At 31.9% G+C, this 20,764-nt stretch overlaps 3 protein-coding genes across 3 annotated transcripts; 1 reads left to right on the forward strand and 2 right to left on the reverse strand.

Annotated features, from left to right (window-relative positions):
* Positions 1-18: 18 nt before the first annotated feature.
* LOC132946231 (cAMP-dependent protein kinase catalytic subunit 1) lies at positions 19-3,664 on the reverse strand. Its single transcript, XM_061016113.1, has 2 exons — positions 3,452-3,664; positions 19-3,379 (listed from the first exon to the last, which is right to left on the reverse strand). Exon 2 carries the CDS (start codon positions 3,315-3,317, stop codon positions 2,211-2,213), a length of 1,107 nt encoding a protein of 368 aa, XP_060872096.1. The 5' UTR covers positions 3,318-3,379; positions 3,452-3,664; the 3' UTR covers positions 19-2,210.
* Positions 3,665-6,356: 2,692 nt separating this feature from the next.
* On the reverse strand, positions 6,357-9,130 carry LOC132946760 (parathymosin-like). The gene is made up of 3 exons (XM_061016818.1): positions 8,917-9,130; positions 7,432-7,661; positions 6,357-7,352 (listed from the first exon to the last, which is right to left on the reverse strand). The coding sequence occupies exons 1-3, from the start codon at positions 8,940-8,942 to the stop codon at positions 7,195-7,197; spliced, it is 414 nt and encodes a 137-aa protein (XP_060872801.1). The 5' UTR covers positions 8,943-9,130; the 3' UTR covers positions 6,357-7,194.
* A 6,090-nt stretch (positions 9,131-15,220) lies between these two features.
* LOC132947361 (deoxynucleotidyltransferase terminal-interacting protein 2) lies at positions 15,221-16,707 on the forward strand. The gene is made up of 3 exons (XM_061017632.1): positions 15,221-15,547; positions 16,194-16,358; positions 16,426-16,707. The coding sequence occupies exons 1-3, from the start codon at positions 15,434-15,436 to the stop codon at positions 16,642-16,644; spliced, it is 498 nt and encodes a 165-aa protein (XP_060873615.1). The 5' UTR covers positions 15,221-15,433; the 3' UTR covers positions 16,645-16,707.
* Positions 16,708-20,764: the final 4,057 nt, after the last annotated feature.

Below are 20,764 nucleotides of genomic sequence, written 5' to 3' on the forward strand. Positions count from 1 at the left end.
TGATTTGTTAAAACACAAAACAAAAACATCACAATTAATAATAATAAAAACGTAATAATAATTTAAAATAATACTCATCAATTGTAACTAAAAATAGACAATCGAAAAACAAAAGTTAAACAATAATAAAGTGAAATATTAATAAAACAATAATTATTAATTTAGTTTTTTGAAATACTGACTAGGGATCTTTTATGCTCATTTAGACTAAGTTATAGATTATTACACATTTAAAATCTAAACATGGTAAATATTGGTAACAAGAATATGATTTCATAGATTGTGCTTCTTACAAAATGACAAACAAATAATTAAAATAAAACATAATTAATGTAATTAATTTAGGAGAAATCACAAAAAGACTGTAGGTGTGTAATAAATAAGTAGATAAGTAAAGCGATTATTATTAAAATTATTTTTAGTTTTATTATAACTTAAAATCATAAGAGCTGACACCATTTCAAGACTGATACCTAAAGAAAAACATAATTTTAAGTTAAGTACAAGTTGTTATATGTAGATGCTTCTAACTCCGGGAAACATACCCTGAACTCCGCACGAAAAATGAAATATCAGTTAGAGCTTAGTATATATATAAACAAAAAATACATACATGGGTATTAGTATTCTGTCACAAAATGTTGGCAAGCCAATTTAACATTATATATTAAATAGGTATAGTTAATGGGACAAAATGTTTTTTTAAAGAAACCTAATAAAATGCTAATATCTAGTATATCTTTAACTGTTTAAGTCTATAATTATAATTATATTAATTATTATTGTATATTATGTAGTATATTTTCAGTGTGAACTCTACATAAAAAACCACTTAACACATTATAGCATTGCACTCGACACAAAAATAAAAATAAATAAACAAATACATACATATGTATAAAGAAAAACAAAACAGAATACAAAATGAATAGTTCTTAGTGAATTCCAAATAAAACATCAAAAAGTGTAGATAACATATTATAACAAGTTAAAAAAAATTTTTTAAATGTCTATACAAAAAATAACAATTACTCAAATTTGTTTTTAAGAAACTTTACATTTGAACTAAAACATAAAAGTAAATATTATATTATTTAAATGCAATTTGTTTTCAAAATTTTAGCATTTTACATAATAGATTTAATCATTCAGAACATTTTTATATTATTATTTTTTTTTTTTAACATTATTGTATGAACAAAAAATGTAATTAACATTGGAAATTTATAATGTAACTTCACTAGGAACTATCCAATTCCGAAAAAAAAATAATTAACAATAATAATTACCATACAGTAATTAATATTAGACAAGCTCTTTAGAATGTTTAAACAGATAATAAAAGCAATGAAATCGGATACCTGTTGTTCAAATGGTGGTTCAATACAAATGGCACCGATTTTAAACATAAAATAATACATTATGATGAGGAAAATTATTTACGTATACACTTAAATTATTGGCTAAAAAAAAATTGTTCTATTCATTTTAATAGTTGATTTAACCATATTTGATTATTTTGAGTAAATAAAAAGGTTTGAGAAAACTTAGGCAGTGGTGTACGCAGAGGTCAGAATGCACTATATAATAATAATATGATATAAGTAACAGCTAGTAATATTTTAATTTAGTTAATTATTAATAATTATTTTTATTTTTATTATTATTATTGTTATAATATATTATATTATATATATGTTTATTTTTTTTTTACAAATAACTATATTTCAATTATCTATTATGTCTCTAAAGTCCCAATTTGTCAAAATCTAACAACAAGATAGGATCAAAAGAAATATATTAATTCAGATATTGTAAACAAGTTAACAAAAGAACACAATCAATATAAAAAGAGATTGTATCTTATCTAAGGTAGAGCAAGATTTTGATATTGTATAAATATACATAAGTATATTTATATGTATGAAATGTACCATTGTCATTTTAGTTCGGCATGGTGTAGATATTCACACAATGATGTAATAACAATATTTCTGAGTTTTCTGACTCTTGAACAAAATTGATTTCCTGCGAACGCCACTGGCTAAACAAAGCCATCTTAGTAAAAACCTACTAAATTATAATAATTTTGATACAAGCAGAATTTCTCATAAACAGTTTGGTCCTCCTATTTTAATATTAATTGTGTACTGAGGTTGCAAAAACAAAATGTATAAATGTATCTAAATAAAATAGACAGTTTGCGTACCTTAAAACTCAGCAAACTCTTTGGCGCATTTTTCCGTCGAAGAGATTCTCAATGCTTCTTCCTCGTATTCGTCAAAATTGCTTGTGTCTCCTGGTCCTTTGCACCTAGGAATGAACGGAGCTTCAATTTTCTTCTGGAACACGGCAATCCAATCTGTTGATGCAAACCACTTGTGTCCTTTGATATCGTTGACACCGTTCTTCAGGTTGCCAAATCGTTTAGTAAGATCCACTTGTAGCAAGTTCCTCAGTAGGTCTTTTAGGTCAGAACCAAAATGTGATGGGAAGCGTACTTTGCCCGAGACAATTTTCTCGTATATCTGTATAGGTTGGTCAGCAAAGAACGGTGGATAACCAGCAGCCATCTCATATACTAGAACTCCAAGAGCCCACCAGTCGACAGCTTTATTATATCCCTTGCTTAATATAATTTCAGGCGCCAAATACTCAGGCGTACCACACAGGGTCCAAGTTCGCCCTTTGACACGTTTCGCAAAACCAAAGTCAGTCACTTTCAAATAGCCCTGCGAATCGATCAGCAAGTTTTCTGGCTTGAGATCTCTGTAGATTAGGTCAAGATAGTGTAGGTACTCGAATGCTAGCACTATTTGAGCCGCGTAAAAACGCGAATGTGGCTCGCTGAATCGGCCAACCTTCCGCAGGTGAGAGAACATTTCACCTCCCGGCACGTATTCAAGCACCATATATAAATTGGAATTGTCCTTGAAGTGGTATTTCAAACTGACGAGGAACGGGAAACTGATTGCTTGTAAAATTCTCTTTTCGTTCAACGTGTGTTCTACCTGTTTCAACTTGACCACTTTCTGTTTATCAAGTATTTTCATGGCATAATACTCCTTGGAAGCCTTATGTTGTACAATCATGACACGGCCAAACGAGCCCGTACCCAACGTCTTGATACGGTCAAAGTCTTCAAGGGCCGCCGTGTTCGTTGGGTTCTTTTTCCACTTCTCCTCGAAATCCTCCTTGGCCTGGTCGAGGAACTCTTTGACGCTCTCGGCCGAGTCGCCTTTCTTGTTAGCCGTCGCGGCGTTGCCCATTGCGTTCGCTTTTTTACCTTCCAGGGCTCCCAACGAACGAGTTGTCATTAACTACCGTCGTTCAGCTGATTTTTAGTGTGCTGCGCCGAACGTCCACTGCACGGTCAACGCTATATTTTAATCGAAACCGTCTCTATACTGTCAGGTTAATCAAGCCTTATAGTGTATCATCACGGGCTTACCTCAGAATCGGACGAGGCTGGTTCGGCGGTACGACGGCGATATTCGCAAACGCTCGGGCACTGTCATAATTAATTATTGTTTAATCAACGACTTAGTTACGGCGATCGGTAATGGGATTAAAATCACGGAAATACATAAACAAAATGGTCAATAGAAAAAATTGATAGGGAAAGAATTTTTCCTTTTTTTTCCCCCGACCAAAAATTCTCAAAATGGCCGATCGACCAGCTGCGGGCGATCCGTGGAGGAGACGATTTCCGGACTCTGGAAGAAAAAGCGCACTGTGCACCGCCGCCGCATGATTTCCCTTCACACCACCCCATGTAAGCACAACAACAACTACCGTCGCCACTTGCCCGTACTCCATGGCCCGACAGCCCGTATGCCACCGCCGGGCACCGACGATCTGTCCGTGGTCCGTCTCCCTCGCCACCGCCGGGGAATGGCAATCGCCAATAACGACCAAAATGGCGACCGGTCTCGTTCGGTGTTCGAACAAAAAAAAAATTACCATATCAACTGCTCATTAGTTACTTCACTACTTTTTGTAGTGAAAAACAGTTTATTAAGTAGTCTCTTCAGACTTGCTCGCCGATCATCCCTCTCGGTGGCTTCCCGAAACTGGCACGTGTCTCTTACACACTGAGATTAAATTTTCATAATATATAATTATTAATTACCTAATAAATATGTAAAATACACCAGTGTTGAACATAATATTATCGTGTGGTTCTTGTCATACTGCATAGTGACGCACGTTACATTTATCCCGTCTTAGATCGAAAATGAATACTTAAAAGTAGTTCCGTCGAACTCTCGTTATGCCATCTGAAAAATAACCAGTTTACTGTTTAGTAGTTAATCTTAATTGAGTAAATATAATATCTTCCGAGCTCTTGACATGAACATAACCATAATATATTCCATGACAGCATGCCTGGCCAAGCCTAATACGTTTTCTACTTTCTAGTTTCTGCACCACAACATTGGAATATGTTAAAACTATTTATTATTTTAATACATCAACATTTAAGATTTTTAAAAGGAAGCATTGTGCATTTCACACGAAATGTTTTCATACTTTACAACTTTCAAACATAACTTCAAGGATTGTGATTAAGTTATTTTAAAGATCCATTATGGCAAGGTTTACCTAACCTAAACAGTAGCTTTAATGTTGTTTATGTTTTCGTCATAAATTATTATGAATGAAAAAATATACATACACATTTTAACAATGTTTAAATATTTAGTTAGTATGTTATACGTTGTACGTTTGACGTTATACCTACTAGATACTTCTATACTTATAGACTTAATAATAGCAACATGTCTTAAAAATGTAATAGACAATTTGAATAATAGACCAGTTGGAAGGTTTATTTTATTTTAAAGTTATTCTGTACAACAAATGGTATATACAATACTATGTAGTATATTATGTATACTCAAGAACATATCACGGGCAAAGTAATCATCTTCGTGACTAGTGACTACATCACATCACATTTAAGTTAATACGTTATAATAATCAATGCAACATAAATAACACCAAATAACAAGTTTTAAGTATTTTCAAAAAAAAATAAAATGTTAATCTTAACGTATTATGCATTTGTCATCAGTCATCACAAATAGAACTATTGTTATTTATACTATTATAATTACTGTCATTTATAACTATTACTTAAGTACAAAATACTAATAGCATATTTATTCATAATAGCCTTTTAGTATGATTTTAATAAACAAAAGATTAAAAGATTTATAATTTGGGCTGGGAATTAATACCATAGACAAATGAAAAAATTCATAAATGGTCAATTTAAAATAATGGACTAAAAACTAATAATTACAACAAATATAATATTAGGAATACAATTATTTAAAATATAATAATATACATGGGAGATAGAAATATATTTCAATAAATTATGTAAGATAATATGCTGATATTGAACTTGGTTGATCAGATCATAAAAACATTATATTATATTATACATTTGTATAATGTTGCCCATTTCAATATTATTAGTTGGGTGGTGTTCAAAATATGAGATAAGATTAATTTTGATTGTTAGTATTAGTAGTAAAATATATATAAATTTACAGAAAAATCTCTAAATACTCTTTATCAAATTTAATTATTATAAAAATACCATAAAAATTCTGTTAAAACAAAAAATTTAACCAAAGTAGTAATTTGTACAAAAACATACACTCTACCAGAAGAAAAAAATGCTAAATGCATTGAAATTCCTGCATAGAAAACATAAACTTATAAAATCAAATATCTATTACGTAACTCACGACTATTAAAACCAAAATTAATTGAATAAGTTTGTGTGTCATAAACCAAAATCACTTTGATATAATTAACCATAGAAATATTATGCATGAAATAAGAATACAACAAATGCTGATAATTTTAAGAGAAAATGTTATTTTTTATCATTAATATTGTAAATGAAATATTTTTTTCACAAATCTGATTATTTTGATTTTAACCTATTTAATATAATTTACCTATGGGGAAAAAAATTTTTATTGAAATAATAATGAATTTGAGGATACTACTAAGTAAATCCTCATTACACGTATTGTATTAAAAATGTCACAAAACAAAAAACAATTGTTCTCTAATTATGACTAATTTACAAATTTAACTAAAATTAATACTTGACAAACAATACAAATTATAATAATATTTATGTGAAAAATTTATATTATAGCATATTAATTGTAGAACTTGTTAGTACCTCTTTTATTATTATTATTACTTAATAAAATAATAATTGTATATTATAGTTAACATTAACATTTTTATAAAATAAAATTAATGTAATTAAAAAATAATTTGGTATTGAGGAGGATTTAGTTAATCTAATAAATCACAAATGCATGTTATACATTCTAGACAATTTATTAATTAAAACAGATACAGTACAGTACAATTTATGACTGTGTAAGATACACAGTTTTTAGTATTACCAAAACAGAACTTTGAAAAATATTTTTAAATAATCATAAAATTACACCAAATTTATACAAAGAAAAATTTAATGAAATGGGGTGTTATACAAGGGTAAAAAAAATAAAATAGGCAGGACTTTATAGACTATATAATATATATATAATTACCATTGGTAAATATATTTAATACTAGAACTGTATTATGCTAAATAGGTAAATTGTAATTACAACCATATTATATTATAGTTTTAAAAATGTATTCCACTTTGAACTTATAGATAAATTGTTTATTTAAATTTAAAGTAGAATATAATACAAAAACCCTACTAGTGGGACCACAACAGGTACTACTAATTTTCTAGCTACTTACATTGTAGTTTAGAGAAATATTGATAGTTTTCAATATTAAAATTAAAAAGAAACCATCCCTTGTCTAAAACTATACTTTTGTATAATATAATTTTACCATATCCTATAGTAAAAAGATATAAAATAAAAATTGACCAAGTTCATTAAGACGTAAAAAAAACCATTAACTTAAAATTAAGTTTAAAATTAATTAATTATCAAAGTACCGCGGAGCTGTCGAGTTTTGAGAAAAGGAAACATTTTGTACGTCATATTATAATTTGGAGCAGAGTTACAAATTGAACATGGAGAGTTTATAATTCATGTATCAAAGAGATCTGCTTCGAAGTCAAAATTGGTAGTTATCATTATAACAAAAGGAGGGTAGGGTCTAGAATAATTTAATGTCAAGGACATGTGTTTACGCTTCGACAAATTGGGGCTCTGCAGTAGCTGGATCTTCTTCAGCTTCTTCTAACTTAGCCTTTTTCTCGCTATCTTCAGGTTCAACAGCTGCTTCTGAAGCACCAGATTTCCTCTTAACACCTTTTTGACAACTGTCTGTTTCTTCTTCGTCATCTAAAAAAATGAATATAAAGTTAATTAATTGAATCTTTATTAAATAAAATAATATGTTTAAATATTATCTAAAACAAACCTTTGGTATCACCATTCTGTTCTTTTTCTACTACATCATCATCCTCTTCTTCTTCTTCTGAAGCACCATTTTCTTTAACTTCATCGTCTTCCTCTTCAGCTTTTGCAGATCCATTTTCAGCAGCCTTTTCTTTCACTGGAGACTCAACTTTCTTGGCTGGAGAATCTGGTACCTTCTTATCTTTCACTGGTGAGTCAGCTACTTTCTTTTCTGGGGTGGTGACAGTTTCACTAATAAAAAAAAATAATAATAATAAAATAAAAATTTGTTTAAATGTTACAAAATCAATAATAGATGATTCAACCAAACGTCATACGATCATCATCATGTATCTACATACAAGTAAGATTTAGGAAAACTATGGTAAGTGGTTATATAAGGATTCCAGCAGGTGGTCAGCGACTGTTTAATTTATAGTCCAGGTGTTTGCCAACAGTTGAAATAATTGCATTATTCATTAAACAGGTTAAAAGTTATAATTTTATCCTACAGCCAACATATGCACTTACTCAAACACAATAGATTAGGGTATAATTATCAAATATTGAATTTGTTTACACAGTGAATGAATAAACACATGAGGTCGACAGAGGTTAATAGATAGTCTACTAAATTATTAAGAGCAATATTGACAACTAACTAATGAGCCAATTATGGGGGCAATGATGATTACAAGAACGAGGGGTCAGCGTGCCACTTGCCCAGCCACTGTAAATTGTGATTTGATGGAGCGTAACACTGCATAAGCAGTAACACACATAATATTATTATACGTTATCGATAAATCGAATGTTTTTTTTTTTTTTTCGAGAGGGTCTAGACATGCGTGCGCGGCTGGCGACATGGTCAGATAAGCGAACCACTTTAGACGGACACCTTGTGTTGCGACAAATAAAAAAAAGCGACGCGGCGTCTGTCGGCGGCAAGGTCAACAAACGAAGCGTTTCGTCGGCGATCGACAGGTAAAACCGCTTCCGAGCCCCGACCATGTGATTCCCACGCCTGACCGCGGCAATCGCCTGAGGCCGGATGTCACATAGGGGAAAATACTTAAAAGTGTTTTGGGTGAAACGTTCCGTCAACCGGCGAGGGTGGGCAAACGATTCCAAGCGTCCGCCGGGCGAGGCGCCGTCACGGGTCGAGGGAGACGACGATCGTCGGCAGCGGTCAAAGACTCGCGGCGAGCCAGCGTCTCGGCGCGGCATTGGCGTCGGCGTCCTAAGAGGTAGGCGCGCGATCGCTGCGGACGGGGGAAAAAAGCGGCCCCCCACGACTGTGGTGGTGGTGGCGGCGGCGACGTTAGCACCCGCGGTCACGGCGCGGCGGCGCGAAGAACGGCGACAATAAATGATACAAAACAATAATAATACAAATATACAATACCTATATTAAACTTTCAATAATAATAGTAATAATAATCGTAATAATAGTAATAAGGTAATAATATTGTCAATAATTATTAATAATGGTAATATAAAGACTTACATAACATCAGCTACAACGTCGGCCATTGTGTGCGGTATTTTTAGCGTTTGTCGGCAGAAGAGCAAGCGAAAAGCGGATAGGAACTGTGTTGTGCGTTGGGTAACGGACTCGGAATAAATAAACCGTAGAGCAAGAGCGACAAAGGGAAGAGACGCGGCGTTTGCGTTTCGCGAATGAGAAGAAGCGTCGGTAGCGGCGGCAACAATGGAGGGAATGCCGCCGGACGCCGACCGCGGCGCGTACCCTCAACTATCGACGCGCGCTGAAACTATCGATGTCGTGCCGGACCACGTCCGCCGGTCACCAGACCCGATTCGGTGCTCGGAAACGTTGCTTACAACATGGAAACGACGGGTGTTTACTTCTGACAGGCTCTCGTTGCAAAAAAATCTCGTTTTGGGTGCTTTTTGTGGGCCCAGAGTCGCCAAAATCGAACGGCCATCGATCGCGATTCCGTGAGCCCGGTCGGCGTGGGTGAAAACCGTTGAACCTTTAGAGCGCATGCGCAGTGACCTCGATCGGTCGAGCCAATCCGACATTGCGACATCAGTGCGGCGTGACCAACAGCGTGGGCTGCCCGGTAAACAATTCTGTGGTTGGCAACACCGGTCGGCTTTTATGTTTTCACGACGCTCGCGACCCCTCCGACCGTCGTTCATCGAGAGTTCATGACCACCCACCTCCGGCCATCGCTGTAATACGACAGTTTCGCTCGCTTTTTATACATCTTTTTTCTTTCCACATTATTCTACGTTTTATTATTATTATTATTATTATTATTACTATACCTACCATTCGTTTGTATTGGGTTTTTTTTGGCGGGTTTACAACCATGATGGCGGGAGGGAAAAATCAACAATATCATAACGTTTATTATGATATACGATATATATGTATATTTTGGTCGGCCGCCGCTGTAACACCACCCGTTTATAATATTATCATCATTTCGCAGTGGTCGTAAAATATAATAATATTATAAGTAAATACTAAATACCGTCGTACGAAATATGTTGCTATCTCTCCTTTTATCCAAACGATCGTCCTTCGTAATGTTATACTATTGTTGGTATCTTCGTAATAATGGTATTATGGTCATTACTATGACGTGATGACCGTTGCTGTTTTTCTCACCATACGATCGATGATCCGAAATCCTGTGACCGCGTCCTCTACGGACTTCGCGTTATTTATCGACTCATCGTACGTTCGTACCTGTGTGGTTGTTCAGTGTTCTGTCGTATTGGGTGCTCAAATTCCATAAATAATAACAGGACAAATTTAAATATTGCGCGCGTCCATCCAGTAATCAACCCCCAGTAAATACATTTCGTATTTAGCTATTAAAATGCTACGTCTCATCGTACTATTTATTATATTTACAAAATAATTGTATAATAATATATAACCCATAGATACCATTCTTCTACTTTTGAGTATTTTTGTTCGGAAATTCCTAAGTCCGAGCTTATCTGTTGCTTAACGTCGCAATTATATTGTTAATTGCCAATTGATATTGGTATACGTACACTAATGCGTGTGCGGTGTACGAAATATCGAAACGAACGAAAAAGTAAATAACCCCCGTCCCTCCCGTTGTAAGGCCGATTATTTGGCGGCGGTGTACGCCATCGTTGTAACGTCTACAATATTTTTAATAATTTTTTTTTCCGTCTTTCAAGTGTGCGTGTCACACACACCGACACCGTGTTCTTTGGCAGAGCAGCTGCAGGACGCGTGCCAGATGCCGACGGTGTAATAATAATATTATAAAAACCGCAAAGGAGTAATGAGTAGTATAGGACGCCACACGAACGCCGACGATCGATTTATTAAACGGAAATAACCGAACGTTGTTATAATATTATTAAAATTATTATTTCAGGCGGTCGAAACGCCGCGTTAACCATATTTTGATATTGACGGAAAATCATAAAACTTCGTGACGATCACTCTGTTGCCTCTTGTTTGTAGTTATAAGGCTATAATATTATTTTTCCTCGAAGGAAAAAATTTAAATTCGGAAAAACCGCAATGTAGACAGGTTTCTTGTTGTCAGCGTCTCGACACAATTCTGACTTTCCGAGAAAAAAAATACTACGATTCTCAGACCGAAACGCTGATAAACGAATATTATACCAATTAATACCGAGAATATTCGTAACGTATATATTATATTCGGGAACACGAAAACTAGCGGCTGATTTTAGTGTGTACTTTTGTTAGGGCTATTTAATTGTGTCATTAGTTTTAGTAAAAAACAGAATTTAATTAATAATACTAATAGCCCTAACAAAAAAAAACTCCATCGGGGGCGCTAAAATCAGCCACCGGTGTCCCCGTCCATACGTGTAAAATATACAGTTTGGAGCGTTTTCGAGGGATGCCGATTAGCGGATAGAGGGTGCTCTCCGTTGGCGCAGAGGGCCCTCCCTGAAATCTGAAACTGTGAAATATATTATTGTCTCCTGAGTCCTAAGTCCTAACCTACGACACATGATAATATTTATGCTACTCTAGATTTACTCTACACCATTTCCAGTTTCGTACGTATTGAGTGCAGCGGGGTTGGTACTCCGAAGCAGTTTATTAATATTTAATGTTTAACGCACACGTATACTGTTTGTAAACCATACGCGGTCTGACGCGGACAATCGACCGGCAAACGCGAAACAAATCCGTTGTAAACCTATGTAATAATAATATTATACTGGACCGTCCAATGAACGAAATTAACGAAATGTACCTGTGAATGTTCTAACGATCTATAGAGAACGGAGTTCACCAAAGTGTATATACTATATTATATAAGTATATAACATATTATATATATAGTGTTTAGAATAATAGGTATAAGGTATAACAGTACACAATGGCATAGAAATCCATTGAGGAGAACGACGGCCGACGACGATTACGCGGCCATTGTGCGTTGGTAGACTACACAGTTTTTTAGTTTTATACGTTATTATAATAATATAAATGCAACGGGCGCAAGACATCAAGTCCAGGAGAATTCAAGAATTGTATCTAAAGATCCGCGTTGTATTATATTTAATTATAAATATATTTTTTCTACGTCGTACGACATATTTTCGCGGTGAATCACGAAATATCGAAAATCGGCCACCAAACACATAAGACGTAATTCTTCCGATACGGTTTTGCTTTTAGTCATTTTCACTCTGAAACGACTTTAAATTTTAAAACCCTTCATCAATATTATAAACCAGTAAGCCACCTTATTCAAAACGCCCACACGCCACGAGTTTATTCTCTACTATCGCAGTCGCGTCCTCGAATAACCCGTAATGTTATATTATAATTTTTATTTACTGAACCGCGCTCGACGTTTTACAATTTACGCGATCGTGACACGCCGACGCGACGAGACCGTTCAGACTTGGATCGGCGCACGCCTTGGCAGCGTTTTGCGAGAAAATGTTTCACATTATTTTTTTTTAAAACATAAATTACCGACATAGGTAGGTACCTACCATATTATCGTTATAATCGTGTCGTGTTGTCGCCTTGTCGGCGGAAGAACGGTTGACACGTCTTGACGTGTAATAATTTTAATCGTATTTCGTTTTCGCGTCGTAAGCAAGACGTAATCCACAATAATAATATTATTATGGCGAATCTTTATAGATGATAATAATATTATAATATTAGATCGGATTTAGTCATTTAGATGGAATTAACCAAGTGCAACGTTATCGGCGACCAGTAGATTTCACGCTGAATTATAATGATATATTATTTTTGGACAGTCGTGTCTAATCATTACAAGTGCATACCTACTGCATACGCGTATTACATACCAACTGCATTACTGCATCATAGTGCATACTATAATATTATGTATTACTATTATTACGGTTAATTGTTATCGCGCGTTGGCCTATTAAAAATTCCAAAAATATATATTTAACTTACTAATCAATTCAAAAATTATTAATATTTGAACTTTGAAGTATAAAAATATAAACATCTACGTTTGTCACTTGTCAGATTTTAATTTAAACAAATACTAAGGGTGGACTCGCGAGCAGATTTATACATTAAATAAAATATAATAAATACGTTTTTCGTTGATTTTTTATCGCAGTATAATCGAAATACGGTGTAAGACTATTATATCTTTAATTATACAATTTAATAGATCGTTTTTATAGTATTTACCTAACCGATTGTCGCGATCGGCGATCAACTTCAATAACATTCAAAATTTCCTAAATTATTGATACCTTATTATATTCATTAACTAATTAACTAGACGATAATTTGAAATAGGATGGACATTTGAAACACTCACACTGAATTGTGAACTGATTAGTGATTACTGAATACACGGAACTCAAATAATGTGGGTACTTTATAGGGTTTTTATATAATTACAAAATCGTGGTTGTGTCAGTCTAATGTCTAAATTATTAAGCGGCCCGTACACGATCAATATTATTGGTATCGATAAAAACCCGCCAATAAATATCAAAACGGTTTTGATATTTTCAATATTATTCAAGTACCTTCAATAAAACCAATATCGATTATTGATCTTGTTAAAAAAAGGTTATAGACCGCGTCTACCATTTTGTTTCATAATCATGGAGGAAACAACATTATGCTGTATATCCGGATATCGCTAGTATTACCATACAATAATAGTATTGAAATGGAAATCACGAATTTAAGATAAACCTATGGACCACGAATTAATATTATACATTTATACTAACAAATTCTTCTACATGAATCAAGGTGGATCATAGACATATTATAATAAATATATTTTATCATGGAGAGATCAATCCATAATATAAACTTAAAAACTAAAATACATATCTTAATTCGTGCCACGGACTAAGATATTTGTAAGTATGTGTGGTCGTGGAGATAAACCACTTCTTAAACCCTGATTAAAATTAACGGATTCTCAGCAGGCTGCATCGTGTCGATCAAATCGCGTATTGTGATATGATTGGATATCCACCTTGATTCATGTAGAAGAATTTGTTAGTATAAATGTATAGTATTAATTCGTTGTCCATAATATGTTTATCTTAAATTCGTGATTTCCATTTCAATACTATTGTGTATAATATCTTTATATATATATATATCTTAGTCCGTGGATATTACTTTTTTGGTATCATGTAATAACCAAGTTGCAACTGTTAAGGGCGGTTCACACTACACCGTGTCGTGTAAAATAATCACAGCTACCACAGTTACCAAACGATACCGCATAGTTGAATATATTCAACTTTTGACCGTGTGGTTACATTTATGATCGGGAAAGTGATAGCTAAAAACAAATGAATAATTTTAAGTTCAGAAGTTGAATATATTCAGCTATGGTTTCGTTTTGGTTACTGTGGTATCGTGTGATTATTTACACGACACGGTGTAGTGTGAACCCGGCTTTAAGATAATATTATCTATGGTTGCAACCGAGTATACCAAGAATTTGCAGCTCAACTTTCAAACCATATTGATTACCAGTCGTAACCATAATATAATAACCAAGCCCTCGCACGACTCGACACACGACATAGCTGTGAATACTGAATGTGCCTCATCATCATATCGAATTATCAACGAATCAATTACAAAAAAATAATATTACAGGTTATATGAAATAATATTAGTTTATCACACAGACATCTAAAAGAACGATGGTATTAATATTGTATTTAGTTTTATACACGGTTAGGTTAGTCCGTGGTTTTATATAATCTGTGATAAAACCAAGAGACAAATTGGCAACTCGACACAATGACATTATTATTTTGTTTTTAAAACGCGTTCTATACTTCTATTTAACTATTAAGATTTCAGTGGCCGGCAACGAAAAAATAAAAAAGTGTTATCTTTATTAAGAGACATCTAACCTTAGATCATATACAGTTATACAAAAAATCATCATTTTATTATGATCTAAATTGTAAATTTTCAATTTTGACTTCTAACTATGATAAAATAAATAGGTATGTCAGCAACTTTTTGATACACATCGTGTTCGCCGATCTATTTTATCATGTTTCTAACTAGAAGCGAGATACGAGTGTCGAGTACAAGACTGTACTTATACGAGAAACACAATTTTTAATTTTATACGATGTCGGTACTCTGTAGACATCTGCAGCTGCTGTTTATTGTGCACACAAGTACACAACAAATATATTTGAAGTTCTTTGGCAAGGTGGAAATTTATTATTTTACATCCACCTTGGTCATTGGAGCACAGAATAATTATTCTGTGATTGGAGTCTCTTATCGTTATCAGTTATCACTCTATCCAGAAACACACTTTACAGTTTACAGTTTTACACTAATAGACAATTCATAGTATATACGCAATACGCATTACGTACTTGCGATCTACAGAGAGCGACTTAACCGAATCTCCGACATGTGATTGAAATACTGAATATTGACTTATTTTTCTGTGATATTGACTACTAAATAGTAAAAACTAATTAGTAATTAGTACCTATAGAAGTTTAGAACCATGGACGCTGTCGACGCGCTGCTGAGTCAGAGCGTTCTGAAACCGGGTTTCCAAAAAAATTACAAGGTACCAGTGAACGAAAAGAGCTCAAAGATCCTTAAAAGAATTAAACAGGTAATCTAATTGTCTATGATCGTATGAACTTGTTTCAGTTGTTTCGTTAGTTTAATAATTAATAATAGAATCAATAATGTATGTCATTAATTTTAAAAACTAGCTGTAACATATCATTTTATTAATCGACTAGGTAAATAAATAGTTACTCTTTGTCGATTTAATTTTGTTTAATCACTGTATGATTTTGTTTAACTTGTTTTATAGTTGGTATAAAATTGTAATATTGTAGTATTTATTATGAGTTTTAGACTATTTGTAATTTCTATCTTTGATAATCATGACGGTCTGTATCTAAAACCTAAAAAAAAGAAGAATTTTCTCTAATATTATTCTGTTTAAGCCTGTAATTTTTTGATCCTTCCATTAAACATTTTATAGAAATTGCACTGTATTAATATTTAAATTCTAGTGACGCAAGTCTGGTAGTAATATGACATCAGCCAACATAGTACTGTTAGTATCTTATTTTAAAATATAATGTACTACAATTAATCTTAAAATAATGGATTCAATTAATGGCTAGCAAATTTCAAGAAACCCAATCATTTAGAGTTGTATTTACATATGCATTTGCTATTTATAAAAAAATACTTTGTTATGATTGAATTTAATAATTATATGTATATTCTATATTTTTGTATAGAAAGAAGAAGCAAAGACTAAAGGCAAAGGTTGGTTTAATTTGCCAGCAACTAAATTGACAGACAATATTCGACATGATCTTGACTTAATTCGTATGAGATCAGCACTAGATACCAAACGTTTTTATAAAAAGAATGAAACTGAAGCATATCCCAAATATTTCCAAGTAAATTTATAAAATATTTTATCCAAATAATTTTGTTTTAAAATGTATTTATGTTATGTATTTTTAGGTTGGTACTGTTGTAGATTCACCATTTGAGTGTAAATCTGGTCGTCTCACTAATAAGGAACGGAAACGTACAATGGTCGATGAACTTTTAGCAGATGCCGAGTTCAAACAAACAACTAAAAAACGTTACAAGAATATATTAATGGCTAATCCTAAAATGGCGTCTAAAATAAGAAAAGAAAATAGGAAAATGAATAAACTAAAAAAAAAAAGAAAATAATTATTTGTTTTAAAACATTTCTTTTTGTACATTTTAAATAATATAAATTTAAAATTTGATTAATTTGTTATGTAATAATTTTTATTAAATAATTCACAGTAAGGAATTAAAAGGTTATTTTAAACTATTACATTGTAAGGCCGTCGATTGGCAGTGTTGGGCAGTCTCTTAACTTAAATAGTTAAATTAAAAGTGTCTGTAACAAAATTAGGGTTAACAAAAGTTTTAAATGATCAAATTTACTGACATACATTGATTTGTGTGATTTAGATGTACAGGTAATAAAATATAGTAACTTTTATCCGTAATGTCTATATAAAATAACTAATTGACTGTAATGTTTATATAAAAAACATTAGTTGATTTGATTATAGCGGAGTTCAATACTTGATATTGAAAATTGAACAACACTGAAAAAATCTTTATGGACCATCACACTGAGTACGCATATACTAGTTACCTCATTCATTTTAGAAACACCCTGTATACATTTATCATATAAGTACTATTTTCTGACAGTAGCTAACTTCTTTGTTATACCTATTTGACAAAAAAGTTTTATTTTTAATAAGTAATTAAAGTAATTTGGAAAATGCGTTGTAATTTAAAATTAATATAGAATAATCCTAATGTATTACACAATTATCGTTTTCTTTGATTCTCAAGTAAACAATATTGTTATATTTGTTGATAATATTGACTGTCATTACTTATGTAATGTATTCAATATTCATATAATAATTATTAACTCCATTGCAACTTTGGAAATAAAAAATTAAAAGTAACTTCAATTATAATAAAATTATCTTTTTAACTCAAAAGAAAAGTAAGTTTGACCAAATATAAAAAAAGTAACATAAGAGTAATTTAATTACAATTTTGAAATGTAATTCACTGTAATATAATTACCACAAATAAGTAATTTCCTCAAACTGCCAATCGGACTTCAAAAGAACAAAATTGTGTTAACAGCTTAAAACAATCAAGGAAAATTTGAAATGTATCGATACACAGTAATTGCGTACTAACTCGTGTCTTGTCTGAGTGATACGGCTCGGTACATAAGTATGTTTTACAGATTTTTTTCGTCTAACTTATTGGACACATGAATTTAAACAGATATGTATCAATACACACTAATTTCTTCTTTAAAAATATTGAATTCTACACACTTTTACTAAAAATGGAACATAGGAAGTAGGTACATTATTTAAATAAGCATACCACCGTTTTATTTTGAATATTATATAAACGAACACTAGACCTTTAACTTAAAATATAGGTAGGTACTTAATACATATTATCTATTTAATGTTATTGTACACAAAACTTCGTTTGGATTTCACTATATTATAATATAGTGTGTAATATGTGAAGCCTAGTCGCAAAGGTCGTATCTCCATAATTTATTACAACGATAATATATGGAGATATGACTTTCTAAGGTCTTAAAATCATTACATCGGAGATAGGTACGATGATTTCTAATTATTATCAATTTAATTTAGGATAAAATGATACAATTTCAGTCACGACTTTATCATACGATGCGATATTTTTTTTCTTAATTTTAATCACCAATAATCCCGAAATCCAAAAAATTAAGTTACGCCGATTTCGACTTAGGCCGACGCTATGTTTACAAGTGTATGGCGGTGAATTTTATTTTTGATCTATAATGACAATATATTTTTGTAGTAATACTGTATTATAGGACCCTTCCATGCACATAGACCGTACACACTACACATATAGGTACGCGAAAAGGACGAAGGCATCGAAAAATCATTAGAAATAGTGTTGCAATATTCCATTATCTTTCTATAAACATTATTAATTATTATTATTATCAATTTGTTACTGCATATTTTAAAAACAATAATATTGAATTGATGTTATTATTTTTTTTATTCTTAATAAACTGTTCAGTTGATTCGCACTCAATATTTTTTATTAATTTTATTGAGATAAGGTAAACTCGGTAATATTTATTAGGTTAAACTAATAAACTAGGTATATTATTATTTATTAAGTAATTAATAAACAATTTCTATGTGTGTCGTTTTAACACCAAATTGTATGGTATTTTCAAAATTTGCGCTGGTGCTTGATTTTTAAGTCACAGTAAAAAGTCATAACACAATTTTGTTGGAATTAATTTTGTCGACTATAAAGGTATAACATTTATTATGGTTAATATATTAATTATTAAAAAAAATAATAAAATATTTAATTTATATTTATCTAGTATTAATACATAATATGCCACACAATATTATGAAGAACTTAATAAATGAATAAAACATTATCCACATTTTTTTTAATCACTATCATAATGCTTATATAACTTATAACGTAATCGCTTCAAAGACCGTATAGAATATTCCGTGTCAAACACATACAAAAACCAACTGTACATAATAATTATTTGGTCATCTAAAAATTTGATTACAACTACAGTACTACACACGTCAACTATAACCACACACGTCTATACAGGAGTGTAGTCTTTAGCCAGAGTTTAGCAACTACAATATTATTAATGCACCGCGGTTAAGGTCGCAAAAAAACGAAATGTGTATCATCACAGTCCTGGCTAAATGTTATTACCAGTCCACCTTGCCCACTTGTTTTTTTTTCCAATGACGAGGTGTACTCGAATCACACGCTGTATAGCAGCAAAGCGATTTCCCACTATTAAAAAAATTGTATAGTTAGTGATGTGTCTTACACGAAATGCGTATTGCACGGCGTTACATATAGGCAATATAGGTACGTTACTGCTTCGAAAATATCATCGAACAGAACAGGCTCTTACAAACAGTCATCCGATATTCTTGTCGTCGACAATAAAAACACCAGAAAGCTCATAAGAACTCAGGATTCTACTAAACCGAATATTATTAACATTATTATTACCTCTACAATATACTTAACAGTTTTTAGAAAATAGATCAAATGGTGAAAACCACAAGACCATAAAAATATATGTGACACTTATTATTATAAATTATAATCTGTTAATGCCTGATATTGTGAAATTATCAATGTTATAATACATAATTATTACGATGATTACATTTCAGTCTTATCGCAACAAAAATAATAATAACGATTAACAATATTATAAAAAATATAGTTATTTTATTTAAAATAAGTTATATTGTTACGACTTAAAATTATTTTGAAAACAGTTAAAAGTTTCTAAAACAATGTTAGTGTCTTACGCTAAGTACCTAATCAGTACTAATCGGCTGAGACATGTATAAAAGTATCGCGCTAGTTTGTTCCATACTTAGTTAAATGAAAAATATCAAATAATATGGTTATATGATTATTAGTTTTTATATTAGTTAAGCGATAAATTATGATAATATAATATTAATAAAAATACTATAGGTATAGCTATATAATATATATTTTGTATTCATCATTAATATATGAAGTGTGTTAAAATGTGTATAACAAGTTTTCAAGTATCGACTATTGTAGATTTATAACTTAAGACTATGTAATTTTAGCAGTATTGGTCAGGGTCTGTGTGGGGCAAACTTCTCACGCCTATGTGAATTACGCGAACATAAGAAAAGGCATAGGCGCAAATTGACTAAATTTTTTGGGGGGACTCAATCCCTCCTCCCCATAGACCATATTGCTTAGTAACAGAGAATAAAAAAATTAGTACTAATTACTAGATTTTGAACTGGGGGGACTTGGTCCCCCAAGCCCCCCCCTATTTGCGCCAATGAGAAAAGGTATTAAAAAGAGGTGTTTGAGTAAAAACATTTGTTACACTATTTAGTATTTACCGAGAACAATATTTGCAAGACAATCAATTCGGAGTTTTGAAATATCAACTCGCTACATAAAAAGACCAAAAAAACTTATGTTTTTAAATTATTTAAATAACGTTTTTAATTAATATCAAATATATCAACTACGGATAACGATGTATTTTTTAAATATTGTTCATCACGTTATTGCTAACAAGTCGTTAAAGCGTCAAAAATGTCCTAGGAGTTTCCTGGTTTACACCAGGTTGGTAAAGTACGGGAACCTCTCCAAACATTCACGTAAATTTGATTATTTTATATTGTTATATTTTATAGAATATAGACAC

The sequence above is a fragment of the Metopolophium dirhodum genome, chromosome 6, assembly GCF_019925205.1.
Source record: "Metopolophium dirhodum isolate CAU chromosome 6, ASM1992520v1, whole genome shotgun sequence".
NCBI classification, from domain to species: Eukaryota; Metazoa; Arthropoda; class Insecta; order Hemiptera; family Aphididae; genus Metopolophium; species Metopolophium dirhodum.

Excerpts from the sequence above, each read along its gene's own strand:
- LOC132946231 (XM_061016113.1), bottom strand. The coding sequence starts at position 3,317 with ATGACAACTCGTTCGTTGGGAGCCCTGGAAGGTAAAAAAGCGAACGCA.
- LOC132946760 (XM_061016818.1), bottom strand. The coding sequence starts at position 8,942 with ATGGCCGACGTTGTAGCTGATGTTAT. Across the intron at positions 7,662-8,916 it reads GACGTTGTAGCTGATGTTAT|TGAAACTGTCACCACCCCAG; the intron begins GTAAGTCTTTAT and ends TTTTTTTATTAG. Across the intron at positions 7,353-7,431 it reads ACAGAATGGTGATACCAAAG|ATGACGAAGAAGAAACAGAC; the intron begins GTTTGTTTTAGA and ends TCATTTTTTTAG.
- LOC132947361 (XM_061017632.1), top strand. The coding sequence starts at position 15,434 with ATGGACGCTGTCGACGCGCTGCTGAGTCAGAGCGTTCTGAAACCGGGT. Across the intron at positions 15,548-16,193 it reads TCCTTAAAAGAATTAAACAG|AAAGAAGAAGCAAAGACTAA; the intron begins GTAATCTAATTG and ends ATTTTTGTATAG. Across the intron at positions 16,359-16,425 it reads CATATCCCAAATATTTCCAA|GTTGGTACTGTTGTAGATTC; the intron begins GTAAATTTATAA and ends ATGTATTTTTAG.